Source organism: Thermobia domestica, chromosome 7 (genome assembly GCF_964235325.1).
Source record: "Thermobia domestica chromosome 7, izTheDome1.hap1.1, whole genome shotgun sequence".
Taxonomy (NCBI): Eukaryota; Metazoa; Arthropoda; class Insecta; order Zygentoma; family Lepismatidae; genus Thermobia; species Thermobia domestica.
The window spans coordinates 229,039,275-229,054,570 of NC_137460.1; the positions used below are offsets into that span (position 1 = coordinate 229,039,275).

At 34.2% G+C, this 15,296-nt stretch overlaps 1 protein-coding gene across 1 annotated transcript in view; it reads left to right on the forward strand.

The window, feature by feature from the left end:
• Positions 1 to 15,296, forward strand: part of LOC145689582 (gastrin/cholecystokinin type B receptor-like) — a 209,236-nt gene that overhangs the window by 149,021 nt on the left and 44,919 nt on the right. The window contains exons 4-5 of the mRNA XM_081763762.1: positions 4,147 to 4,352; positions 5,483 to 5,621. Of these exons, the coding sequence (XP_081619888.1) occupies positions 4,147 to 4,352; positions 5,483 to 5,621 (345 nt within the window). The remainder of the gene's footprint in view (positions 1 to 4,146; positions 4,353 to 5,482; positions 5,622 to 15,296) is intronic.

Below are 15,296 nucleotides of genomic sequence, written 5' to 3' on the forward strand. Positions count from 1 at the left end.
TAGTTATTTTCGAGTTTTTGAACGAATCTGTTCCAGTCGCTACGTCAGAGTGACTCTTCTATAGCAGGCAATAGAGAGGTCCCGTTGTTTTTCTGTTAACTTCCACCTTGCAGTAATCGTTAGTTGGGCGGTGTGTGACAAGAGTGAAATGTGAAATGCAGTTAAATGCCGAGTTTGAGATTTAAAGAATAATTTCAATGGTAAATATTATATTTGATTAGTTATTTTCTGAAAATATTTAAATTGTCATCAGACAAGTTTGCAACACAGAACATAATTGTTACAAATTTTGTTTCAGTGTGGGAATACTGACAGTAAGACTTGCACGTACTTCATGAGAGAAAGAGTACATATTAATTTTTACTTTTCACAAAGAACGATTGAAAGTATCATATATTCGTTATAATAGATGTTCATCGTAGAAAGCAAGTTCCTGTGAGAAGTGGCACTTTTTTAGCAATTCAAGGCTGCAGGTACGACATTTTTTTTTTTTTTGTTTATCGGTGGTATTATGAAACACGAGCACATTATTACTGACTGTTTCAAGCTCTCTTTGATCGTAGAAAATATAATGTTGGATATTTAAGAAAAAAAGCAATCTGCGTGAACGGTGAAATTTGCCGAGAAAAAGACGATATTTTTCTAAGCGAGTGTTCGGATAATGAACGAAATACCAAGAGTCTCCTTGATGTAATACCGAGATATATCAATAGGAATTCAGTTGTTATAACCTACTGCTGGAGACGTTACGCTGGGTTGGATGACAGTAACTGGACTCTTTTAACTGTTAATTTTGTAGATACTGATGGTGGATGATACATGCAAAATACATGAAAAACATTGAAAAAAAATGTCGTGTAACTTGAAACGCGAGTTAAGTTTGACACATGGTTCACATAATTTCGCAGTTCACTCATTACTTAGGGAAAAGAAAATTTTGTGCTGACCCAGTGCTGGTGAGAAGTATGTAATATTTACGAGACATGCAGCTGAATTGTATTCATCTATAACTTTTACATATGTACACTAATGTCCAAAATTATTGTCGCATACCTATAAATGTGTTGTTATAGGAATTTAATTTGATAACGAATTCGCCCGGTATTTCTTATAAGGTTAGTATGTGTATAATCGGCAAAGACATGTATGTGACAAATTTTATGTGAAAAGAGCAGTAAATAAAAGCAATAAAAAAAATAAAACTTTCTTGTCCATTTAGCAACATTTTGCTTTTCTCATTCTAATTTTCGTATTTATAATTCTTTTTCTATGAAATTTTCCACAAATATAAATTTCCCGATTATACACATAGTATCAGTATTAAACGTACCCTGTAAAATCATTATCAAATTATATTCTTACAAGAAGACAGTTATAGATATGCGACAATCATTTTGAACATGAGTGTAGTTTTATGTTTAATATGTATTTTTTTTTAATTTTTAATAGAGTAGTAGTTGGTAGTGAGGTTTGCCTTCTCTCAACTGAATAAAATTCATGTATCATTTCCCTTGCTTCTGCTACGAGAATTCTGACATAATGATTTTTATGAAGGAGGAATATGGTGGTTCCTGGTGTAGTATTTCCATTTATTATCTTGAACACTGAATGAGTAAACTTTACAACACACACTCCAGAGTCTTCTTCCGCTTCGAAAAGTAGTTGTTTGTATATATATATATATATATATATATATATATATATATATATATAATTTTGATGATAGTGTTAGGTATCAAAGAAGACGTTGTTATTAGTTTCTGCACGTGGTAAAGTATCGTTTGATTCTGTATATGACGTATAGCACAGGCATGTATTCTTGTATGTGACGTATTGTGTGAGCGCGCTGTGTGTTACACTTCTTGTTGCTTTGGACGTCAAGTACGAGCAGTGATGCCAATTGAAGGGAAATTTCCCTTGGCGCAGGGAAATTTTGAGTAAATTTTGGAGAAAAGGGAAAAAGGAAAATTGCTTGTAATGTCTCAATATTGCAGGGAAATTTGAACCTCTCTTCAATCATTTATAGATTGAACGTGTTTACGTATCTGATTAATCTAATTAAAATTCAGTATAATTTCAACATCCTATTCGTTCCAAACATAATCCGTTGCACATATTTCACATAAATTCTCACAAGTTATCTTGATTTGCATTCGTTAATATTTATCAACATTACACATCGATCAATATATTCAGTTAAATTCGAAACATTACAACAATGCTTATTTAAAATCTTGTATCAAAATTAATCTTCCCATTGTTGAATTAAATGCAATGCAATAAGATGAAATATTTCTCAATTAAATTATCACTCCAACTATTATAACAGTTTGGTTTTCCCAATCAGAAGATGTTTTTCCCAATCAGAAGATGTTTTTCCCAACCAGAAAATTGATTGTGAAGAGGATTAATCGATGTAAGAGAAGAAAATCTGCGTGTCATGAATGTAAATATGTATATATGGGCGAATATTGGGTCATTAGTGTGTGTGTGTTTGTGTAAGTTTACAAATTTTCTGGTAACTGTGCACACAGAATTATAAATTCGTAAGAATTCCGCACCTCCAAACTTTGTATTGTGCTTACGAATATTCCTCGTGTACAGCCAAAGACAGTAGCAACTAGAGTTTTCTTTGTAACTGTTAGTATTCGTTTCAGTAAATATGGGAGTGCGTTCTTAAGTAAGTACATACCAAATATATACTTAATATTTTCTTTGTACCTTAGGTTACATTAATATTAAAATCTATCATGATACCTAGGATAAAAATTACATTTACATAATATTTATTTTATATTTTTTAATGATTTATTTAGGTTGTCCGTCCTGACCGAGGTATTTATAGGGTTTTTCCTCAGTCACACTAGGCAAATGCACAGATTGCACCTTTAACATAGGTCCTGGCCTACACCTTTCCATATCCTTTCCCCTCCTCTATCACGACGCCTTAGATACCTAAACAACAAATCAAGTTCAAATTCTGCGTAAGCTCAAAGGAAGGCTGTCAGGTATCTTGTCAGGTCAGGCTTGTATGTGGTTATAAGATTGAGGTGAGGGGGTGGAAGCGAAAACGATTAAAAATACGTTTACTAAGTACTTGAACGGTTTGGATGAAGGGAAACTTTGTCCGGAAAAGGGAAATTCTGAAGCTTGTGAAGGGAAAACGGCTCTGAAGAAATTGGCATCACTGAGTACGAGTGTTCTGGCAAGTTCAAATTGTGACTTCAATTTGTAATGGTTGTGATATTAACTTAGTTGAATTTTCTACTGACGTTATACGGTAACGAGGAGGAGTCGTTAAAATTTTTGAAACGCCGCGGTTTAATTAAATTAGAAATTGATTACCGTAAATGCGGGGGAAGTTTTTTAGTTGTCTAAGGATAGAGGATATTATATTTTTCGGTATGATCGACGGGTTAATGAGGCGAAGTGCTTTTGGCATGAGTCTTCCTTTCGTGAAACATTTTTCGAAAAATCATAGTTACGTGTGCACTGGCATAACTAAAGGCTTGGGGCTCCCCGCAAACAGCGTGGATTTGGGCCCCTTTTCTACATACCATTTCACGATTTGGGGACCCCTGATGGTTTGGGGCATCTCCGTATTTGCGGGATCTGCGGGGCCCTTATTTACGTCCCTCTATGTGTGCATGATTTATATTCTCCAGAATACAATCGTACATTAGTGTGGGTCTTTACGTAACTAAATATGTAACATCTGTAACTAAATAAGTATTCACTGTGTCAGCGTCAGTATATGTGTTCCAGTACCTTCACTGTGTCATTTATGACCCAAAACGCTTGTGTTATTTCATAGAATTAATGAATCAAGATACCCTAACCCCTTTTAGCTACTTGTTTAGGAATTCAAACTAAACCTAATATGAGCAAAAGAGCAGATAAACCTAAGAACAGTTGGAAAAAACAAACCAAAGTAATATTTGGTTTCATTCTTGTCATAAATAGATACATGGAATATTCACGAATTTTCATAAATGTCTTTTAAGTGTACATTTCACGTTTAGAGGCTCTCTTGCTACAGAGATATAGTATTGTGGCGAAAGATCCTAACACGGTTTTTGTTTTCATTTAAAGAACTAGCTAATAGTAACAAATTACACCATTACTATTGCGAATTTCTCTTTCCAGATTCAAATGCCAGTTGGTGTACGAATAAAAGCGTACTGGTGTGTACGAAATTGGGACAACGTGCCATTGTGGCGTTTCCACGAATTCTATATGCTTCTGCTTATTCTTGTCATTCCAACAATCGTCATGGGAGTCGCTTACACAGCCATTTGCTGGGAGATATGGAAAGTTATGAAACAGAGGTGCTCCATGACAAGTGGACAAACGTAAGTCGATATTGTAGTTTTGTAGAAAATTTTTATTGGCAATTATAATCCGAAAACCATTAGTTTGTCCTAAATAAAATACATTTACCCTGTACCTTACTGACGAATATTACTTCCACTCTCAGTGTAAACAAACTGTCCCTACATCCTTAATTGAACGATGCTTATATATAAGCTAGCTAGCTGAATAGAGTCAACATACAGTCCTACTTCCCGGTACCAGATAAGCGTAGACAGCTACATGCGACTTTCCTGCACAACATCAAGTTGTGCATTAATGAAATCTAGAACTAAAAATAATTAACCTTTTACCAGACTTTGAACTGATGTTTTAATTCAAGCTATTTCTATTTCCGCATTTTCCCGACAAACTTTCGGTTGGTGATAGCGCCGAAAGGAAGTATTAGGTATGTTTATACTTCTTGTCTTGTGTTGGTGTTAGCTATCACCTACCAAACGTTGTCTACAAACATCTGGTGGTATTTCTGATTTGATTTGTGTATCTATCTAAATCTGGATATGCGTGAAATACCTCGTTCTAAAATTTTAAGTAGTAATGTAAAGAAGTTCCTTGAAATATATATCAAATAATATATGTTATCTTCAGCACATAGTACAATCCATTTAGTAAATAGGTATCACATTATATATATATATATATATATATATATATATATATATATATATATATATATATATATATATATATATATATATATATATATATATGTATGTGTGTGTGATCTTGATTTTTTTTAACATAGATTGTTACTAGTACTTCCTATAGAAGTGGTATATGTTCAAGGTACCGTGATATTTGAAGATATTTGGACAATCAAGAATGTGTTACGTGACACAAAAGGTCTTTCTATTAATTATATATAGTATACAATATAAAAACAGTTTGTATGTTGTAACTGAATTCAATTTTAATATCTTTTTGAAACAAAGTTACTGAAAATATATCATCACATACTTTAGAGTCACATATTTTAGTTTATTTCTTTTTAGAGTCTATCAAAATGAATAAAAATATAAAAATGTGAAAATATCAGTCACTATATTTGTCCAGCTATACAGGAATTTTTCATGTTGACAAACTATAAATTGTTTCTTATAATGTTTCTCAGATCCAACCCTATGACTCCGCTTCGTGGCATCGAGAGCTATCCTTTGACGAAGAAACATCACGGGGGCACCAGTTTCAAGGAAGCTTTGAAGAAAATAAATGACCTGAAATCAATGGAAGAAAGCAAAACGGTGAAACAGGTAACTTAGTTGCTTAAGATCTCATATATATACATATATACACTGTATATTCAATGGGCTTGAATATTCCTTTTATTAGTCATTCCTTAAATGTACAGTCTTGTTTTAAAAACCCGGCCACACGTCTCTTTGTAAAGCTCGTACTCTTACTCACAGAACGAATTAAACGAAATAAAAGATTGACCAGTTGGAGTCACGTTGGAGCTAAGCTTCCTACGTACGGTTGTCAGAATATCGTCTTTCAAAGCAAGCTGAGTGGCCATGATTTTTGAGCAGTATTGTAATTAGGTAGTTCTCATAATAGGGACAAAATTAAGAAATAAAAATTAGAAAAATATTTGTTTTAAATAAGTTATTTTCTAGTAGGTTCAGATATAATACACGACTACGTTTTGATGCTAGGCATAGCTCAACCTTCATACATGTAATTTAAAAAAATGCTGATCCATGCTAATGAAATTATAGTCATTCTAGTGACTTAAGTACACACGTAAGTAGATAACAATAATACAGCTACAAATGGACAATTGAAACCACAATACAAAGAGCTTTTTATCGTTACACTGTTTCTGATTAATAGTATAAAGGTAAAACATAAAGCGCTAAGTAACATAAGATGCAAAATAATAGCAAGTTTCAGATATAGAATTGACCTCGTAATTCAAAACATTATAGAAACGATTCTTTTTTCTCCCACAAAAGTAAACAACTACAATACACTTATCTATAACCTGTCGTGAAGCAGTATGATAATGAGAACATCTTGATTTCGAATCACAATCAAAGTAGCTTAAGCTTTAAAACCTCATGATAAGTGAACACCTGTTTCGCAAAACCTGACGAACTTAGAAAGTACCTTTAAGTTGGAAGTCTTTTCATTTAACACTCAAAATTTCTTCTGTGCCCAGTATTTCTCTGTAAGGCACGGCAGAAATCTTAATATCTGACATTCTTCTCCAATTAATGCAACATTGAATGGAAATCGTTTACATCTTCACCTTGGACCACAGAACGATCAGCGATTCTTTTAATACTACCACGCACTCCATCAGGAGCGCCTTTTTCATGTCCGCATTCACTATAGTTGCAGGTAATAACATCCAATTTTGGATATAAGTTTGGAAAATCCTTTTCAATTATTGCAAACATTGTTTTACTGTGACATTATATGCTCGGAGTATCAGACAGAAGGTGAACACTCGTTACTAGGAAAACATACAAGGTACTTATCTGTCACATGTTTTAAATGTCTCAGGATGGCTAAAGAATCATGGGGGAGGCTGTTAGAAAGAGAATTAGATGCTTTCTTGTAATTTTTGGTCTACAGGATTCCAGTACGAAGTGCGACTTGTTGACAAGAAGCACCAAAATCAACAGGTTGAGGATCAATAGCACATTTGCACTCATAATTCTGAATAAAATCTATATGCAGTAGAAGTTCATATCTCAGCTTCTTCATGGTAAGGTAGTGGTGTTTAATATTTAGAGCATGATGAAAGAAGGTCTCCAGTGAAAATTCAACAGATATAGCCAGCTTCTCGACAGAAATTTCAATTGAATACATGTTTTTTTCAACCGTAATCTCAACACCTGTCTTATTTGTTTTTCTTTCTTGCATATTCCATTGTTTGTAAGTATTTATGCGGCCTGTAACATTGTGGTTATCAGTCGCTTGTTTCGACGCCTGTTCACTTCCTTCAGAGGCATATTTCGGTAATACACAAGTGCAAGAAATATATGATATTCCTTCTAAAGTACTTTGCTCGGTTAAATTTAAATAACACAATCTCCAAACCAATAAACGCATTCTTATTGTTCTATACAAAGGCACTATCTGTGTCACCAACCTTTCGAGAAACAATCCACAATGGCTTTAGACGACATAAACATAACGTCCTGTAATTCATCTTAAATGATTTTTTTTTTTTAATTAAATTTTGAGTGCAAAATTTTCCAAATTTTCGTTTAGATATCGCCTCTCTTTTGTAACAGCATTTTTTCCCGAACCGTGTTTTCTTTCTTGGTATAGAGTGTAATTTTTATTATCTTCAAAATATTATTTAATCTCGCGTACTACGAGAAAATTTCTGACACTCTCGTCTCCTTCACTACAATATTGCGATGTACGAAACTTTCTGTTAGATGTACTGAGTTTGTATAGTAGAAATTAATTAGACTGGTTGTGTAGTCTGTATTTTCGTGATATTCTTCGTGGATAACCATTGTAAATATTTTTGGTCTTTAAGTGTTTAAGCCTCATTCCAAGTTTGGATTTTCGAACTTCCCTTAAAATGAGCCTCTTTTTGACATCCCGAGCCACAGATTTTCTTCTTAGAAATGTATGCACTTTTGTTTTAAGAGTTCCAGAATCACTCATGACGTCTAACAAACTTATCGCCTATACCTATTTTTGTCTCCTTTCAGGAAGCACAAGGGATGGTTGTGGTTTGCTTGAAACAGAAAGACTAGGAGCAGTAGATGATGAAGGAACCACATCTACGATTTCTATATTTCTGGATTCATCATCAGTTGGTGCAAGAGAATTATTTCTTAGTTGGTAGCAGAAAGTTTCATATTTCTTCTTACGTTCTTTTTATGACCTCCGGACATCTATTCATACACGTCTTTGGACTCGACCTTGTCTTGAAGTCATGTCCACCTCCTTGGCAGTTCACCACGTTCACACTTTTCGTTCTTCTTATTTCGAACTTGTTCAATCCTCTGAGGGTCCATCCTCTGAGGCTTCCCCTCCGTAACCCTTCACATTCTTGTTTCTTTCTTAAGATGTCCTCCTATTAATAGTGGTATTCTTCCTACCTATTTTGATTGGGGGTACTGGAAAACACAATATTGAAGTATCGTGATGGGAATTCATTAAAACAATGAAAATATCAACCCACTTCATCACTGTACTATCAATTGAAGTTGCTATCACAAACTATAAAGTATTCAGTCTTACATTGGAAACTATAATAAAGGAAACTTTATTGTTACTATTATTACTAGATTGTTTTGAAGTTGGTGAAAACCACACAACTGAAAATTTAGCTACTGGGCCCAAACGTATGCAACAGGAATAAAGTGTGAGCAATAACGTTGTTGTTCTAGTCACTGGCAATGCACTCGTCTTCATTCCAACTATAATAAAAGTTGCTGGTCTGGTTACTGACAATGCACCTGCCATTATGGGAACTGTGATCAAGTTGTTGCTCTCGATACTGAAATACGCCTGTTACGATGGCAACTGTAATAAAGTGAGGTAACTGACATTCCTTATTTTGCTAAACTATTAACTTAGTGGTGAAAGAATGGACTTTAAAAAAAATTGCACAAGAAAGTGAAAAATCTCACTTCTTAGTCTTTGAGTATTATAAGTCATAAAACATATAAGGAACTGCAACGTTCGTTGAAACAACTGGGCTATAAAGAACTAAAATATGAAGTGAAATTTAGATAGAATTCGAGTAACCAATTTTACCAGCTGTGGCCCTGATAAAAAAAACACTCGATGAAATATCACAATAAGAATGGGTCGTTCTCTAAAAGGCATCGGCATACAGTGATTTTCAGGAAATGACCACAGAAATAAGAACCAAGAAAACAGTAAATGTATACAAAGTTTTTTTTTTTTTTTTCATGAAAAGATCTTCACTCTGACAGTAATGTACAGAGTAAATAGTTGACAGTACACAGCTTATTCTTAACAATAAATGAAAAAACATGACATTATTTGTCGTTTTAGAGAATATTTGGATACAACTACATATTGGTTATTGTATTTGGGATTTCAATTTATTTTTGTGACAAATTGTCAGTCTAAATTTTCATCAGTCTTAATTTGAGTTATTTTTTAAAATAGTATGAAATGTGTCGTAAATGTAAGTTTAGTTCCATTGACGCTATTAAATGTTCAAAAAGGAGCATAAAAAAACAAACACATTTCATACTATATGTCCTGAACGAATACTCGAGATTTTAATTTTCTTAATTATTATTAAGTGCACCAAATAGACATGTGATAACTACAATAATATAGACAGAACCGTGTTAGTAACACTGATTCATGCACAAAGTTTGTAGAGTTATATGTATTGCACTATCTCTCCTTCCCCATACAGCTCGCATAAACACTCGTCGCTAGCATGATAAAATACATTTGTCCGACAGATAAGCTGATGAAATCCATGCCTAGCAAAGTGTGTCACTTATCTCCTCGTATCCATTCTTTATTTTGTATTGCCGCGGTGGCGTAAAAGTCGTCTTTGATTGCTTTCCTTCAAGCGTAAAGTTTTTTTTTGGGGGGGGGGGAGATTATTATCCGCCTGTATAAATGCTAGTAGGATTTGCAATCCTGGGTTTTCAATAAGAAATGTCTCCCTAGTCATCACGTAAGTGTAGCGAGATGAATCGTATTTTGGTAGTTTAAGCATGTTTTCACAAACCTTGTTTCAGGCTTTCTAGATTCTTCAATTGGCCCTTTGTTAGGTAGATTCATATTATCTTTATCGTATACGTGCATATTATCTTTATAGCATATTGAATGTACTTTAGCCCAGAAAAGCTTCATCGCTCTTACGACCCGGAAATCCTGGTTAGATGTTTGATGTCGTCCGTTCTTCTTATCGTTGCTACGAATCTCCCTTTCAGGTGTATCGAGGTCATGCCTTGACCTACATCGTAAGACTTAGATATTTGAAAGAGCCTTTGGGAGTTGATGCTTGCCACTGACAGGTTCTTATCTCTTCTTTCCGCAGCCCCCTTTCCGAAAAACTACAAGTACTGTCTTCCTTTCGTTGATGCACAGACATGAACTGAAGGGCAGTGATTTCGGCTGGTGAATTGGACAAAATTCGGTTTCGATGGGAGGTGGTAGTGTGTTTGTAAAATTCATGAATGCTTATTATTTGATGAGCCATGCCTGTGTAGATAATTTGATTTAACATGCAAAACACTCTAGTGCAACATTCCCCAACTTTGCCATTTGTTACAAAAATTGGATGTAATAAATACATAAGGAGGTGTAAAAGCTAGCTAGTTGTGCGAATACTATTGAAATCTCAGCGCAATAATTATATAAAGAACGTTATGTGCAGAGACGTTTGTGAAGAATATATAAACGTTAGTGTGCCGGGTATAGATGGTAGTGGTATTCATAACAATTCACGAGAGAGGGGATAAATAAAAACCTGCCCACCGTATGCCCATGACGTAGAAACAAACAATGTGGTGGATTGCGATGGGCCATAGAACAGAAGGTTTCATAGGGAGTTTACACAAGCTGGAGCAAGAGCTTTCAAAATTCTCAAATCACCGAAGTGCAAGTCCTTATGGCTATGTTCTGAATATAAAGCTGCATTCGAAGAGCGGAGATCAGGGAGAGAAACGCAAAGGAAAATCAAACTAGAAAAAATACGAAACGAATTAGGGAAGTCCAAACACCAAGCAGCAGATTTCCAGAAATTAATTATGAACAAAGTGATCAAAATGACAATTATGACGTATTCGATATGTTTCCATGTATTCGAAACACGTCATACCACGGCCATGATATGCAACAGTAAGATTCTTTGGATATGCGTTTCCCTATTCGTCTAAGTCAGCGTTTCTCAACCTTTTTCAACTTGCGGCACAGTACGGGTGTAACTTGAATTCTCGCGGCACACTCATGGATATTATTATTATTATTTGCAAATATAAAATACCATAGCATTTTTTTTCTGTGATTACTGATCTCCTTCTCATAGAGATGAAAGCTCGAGCACTGGTTTTCCCCTATGCTAATTCATTATGCTTATTTTTTTATTCTAACTTTAAAATAGAAAACAATTGCAATGAAATATAGGACTCAGATTTTTAAAAATACGCTTTCTTTTTCGAAAACTATTCAACAATTCATTAAGAACGAAGATCATTAATATCGAACGAGAAAACAAATGTCTTGTACCTTTAACTTTGCTGTTTTTTAACCAAAACCGGTGCATATTATTGCAATCACACAGCTTGGAATGGGTCGAAGTCAAAATCCACCTGTTGAACACAGTGTTGTTCTGTCATTCTCGTGCGAATGAGTGTTCTACGAACGTTCACTTGACGCGTACTGTACAAGTGCTTCCATTTCTCGGTGTTAGTATGACTCTCAATTGAAGCGTAACATAGCAGCTAACCGTGGAAATGTGTACGAGCCGAAATACTGTCTGCTACACAGTAATAGATGTAGAATACTCGTAATATATTACAATTACAGCAATTATTTCCATGGTAGAAATTCATAGTAATGTGAAATACAAAAATATACATTTTTTCCTATGTCTTGCAATTTGGTTGGTGTAGATTTAATAATATTGTTTCGATTTCCTCGCGGCACACCAGAGGTCCATTCGCGGCACACGAGTGTGCCGCGACACACCGGTTGGGAAACGCTGGTCTAAGTTGTAGTGGTTTCCAAGTTGAGACGTTTGTGATACTGTAGTGTCTTTACTTTCCAATATTGGCACATAAAGTTGGTATTGTATGTTTTCGTTTGCCATTTAGATTTGATATATGCAATAAACAGACAAAGTGCCTTTTGAGAAAAGTATAACTTTATATTGAGATCGCAATATTGTTCATTTGTTGGTATTGCAAGGTACACCGAAAATTATCTCATTTTATACACCCATTAGATACAAAATTTCACATTTTTTAAATGTTAGATTCGAATTTACACGGTTGCCTCAAGATTAAAAAAAAAAAAACTCATTCAAAATAATGTCGGCAAAAGTCCTCGTACATTTTAATATTGCATCTGTTCCAGTAAAATTTTCGGAATAAAATCTAATTGTAAGGGCTGACTGTACATTCGAAACACTCCTTTTAAATGTCAAAAGCCTACTTAATATTGCATTGTTACAATGGCAGCCTGGTTGCTGGAATTATTCATAAATACAATAGTCCAGCTTCTATTTTACTTTAAAATGAATTCTTCACCGATATATATAGGGGAAGGTAGTACACAGTGGATCATTGTACACAGTGGATCAGAAGGCGTTATTCATTTATTTATTGCACAAATTCAGCTAGCGCATGTCAGTTATTCTGTTTTCACATTACACACTTATGAACGAAATGTCAACAACAATGGATGCTTCTTATTTGTGGTGAAGTGAAAAATATGTTTTCCTTGTGCTGAAGTAAAAAAATGAAGTAACAGACGTGAATGCTCTGACGCTGTGATTTATCTTGTAATTTAGAATATCGCGGACACGGGAGGTAGGTAAGAATGTATTTGTAATATAGCATTGTTTATTTTGTTCTTCTACTTTAATAGTTCCTTGTTGTGGGAAACTGTTTGGGTTGACACCAACAAGTACACAGTGGATCACATCGGTGTGGTACACAGTGGATCACATCGGTGTGGTACACAGTGGATTGATCCACTCTGTACCTCATTGTGTTTATGGAAGTTCAATGTATTTGGCATACTCGTTTAGAAACAAGTCATAGTATTGGCATTTCACGGAGCTTTTAATATCATGTTACACGTTACAGATTCATGGTTTAACCACAAGGAAATATACGCAAGGCAACATGAAAGACATTTATTTAGACGAGAGAAGCAGTGCAATTAGTGGTGGGGCAGAGATATTCTATTAGCAGCGTTGGTAAATTGAAGAACATTGATTACACAACTTTGAGCAGATGTGTCAAAAAATAAGAAAGTACCAGGTGACAATGTTAAAATGAAGTCAAATTATTCTGTACGACAAATATTCACTTCAGAGTTGGAGCATTTATTTCCGAAATATATAAAAATGTGCAACAAAATATCTTAGTCTACGTTGCCGTGAGGCGTTTGGCATATGAAATTGATAAGAATAATAAGATACCTGCTTAGTGGGAAAAAAGCAAAATTCTGGTCTAGAGTGAATCGTAATAAAGATCTTAGTATTCGAAATCCCGAAGATGTGTTGAATAGCGTCAATCTTAGACTCTCAAGATTGATGTCATTCAACAAACACAATGCTGAGGCATTCTTTAGTAATTTACGTAACTTATCTACGAAATATCCCAAATTCTGTAACCTTTCACGTATTTTCAACTTAGACATGAACTAGAACAGATCATACATCCAAGAAAGTAATAATACTGTAGAGAAAGAAGCCCGTGAATAAAAGGAGTACAAATTCAGCAGCAATCTGAAGCAAAACGGATAAAATAAAGACTTTCAGTCCTGAAGAAAGGAAAAGAAAATGATAGTTCAAAGGGGAATGATGATTTTAAGTCAAATATATTATAAGATTCTTTAACAAAAGAGACACTGACCAAAGCTTAAAACTTTACTTTATTTTAAATTATAATTTGTAACTGTTTCGGATATCTAGCATATCCTTCTTCAGACACGATCGAAATTAATGAAAATACAGACATATATATATAAATGTTGTTATAACAGAGTTTAAATTCTTTAACCGTCATATATATATTCACTATATATGACTGTTAAAAGAATTTAAAAATTTTTTATAACAGAGTCATTGTTGTACTTTTTTATTTTTATTTATTTATTTATTTTTCTTATTTACCGAGGCCTTCAGCAAATCCTATAAGTTTTCGTGTTCACTTTCCATTTAATCACTTCCTTTATTTTTGGTTCTTATAAGGGCCTTTTATTTTTATTTATTTATTATTATTTTTTTTTTCTCTATGTTATTCAAACTTCCTTGCCATGATTCATTAATTGGTAAGCCCCCTGTCCAGTTCATCAGTTTATCTCTTCCTACCTTCTTTATCCAATCCGCTTCTTTCCACTTCCTTATTATCATTCTTTTCTCCATCTCCAATACTTCCGTCTTATCCCAATTAATTGCGTGATTCGTCTCCTTAACATGTTTCTTTAGATGATGATGATACTTTAGAAAACGAAATCTTTCAGTTTAACGTCACACAATTATGCCCCTCACGCTAAGGAATACGGACCATGTTACTCTAGAGACAGAAACTACTAGCCTACTTATTGATGATTTGGAACTGAGTCAAAGAAAAGTTCAACCTGGTGATAACGTTCTTGTAAGATTTCTTTCACGGACACATTACATTGGTCAAATCACGACTAGGAAAGACAATAAAAAATGATTTTTAGATTTCGTTTCTAAGAAGTGAGAAGATACATGAAAGTCCACGTCTCATATAGCCTCGCTGCTGAAAAGGGACGTTAAACTCAAAATCAACTCAACTCAAGATACATGAAAGTTTCGTCCACCCAAATAATCCAGATATTTTACCCACACACAATATTTGAATAGTAAGACGGCTTCCAAAACCTCTTATTGTGAAGAATAAAATATCGTCTGTTAATATCAGGTTGCCGGTAGAGTTAAATGGAATTGATCTCCGCTAACCTTTTGAAGTTTCAAAGGATGATAATGTCGAGCTGGACATATATTTTTGTCGTCATAGTGAAACTGATAATTTGAATAATCAGACTAATTGAACTCAGTACAGAAAGTTAAATTCTCCATTTTATAACAAATTGATTATGCTATTGTGCATAACTACTAAATTTACTAATCCAAAACCAAAGATTCTCCGTACAAGATATCAATTTAATTGTCTAAAAAGTTTGTTTTATAACAGTCGTTTGTATTGTTTATTTTGGTAATCAATTTCTGAAATTAATACTATGCTATTAAGATGCTT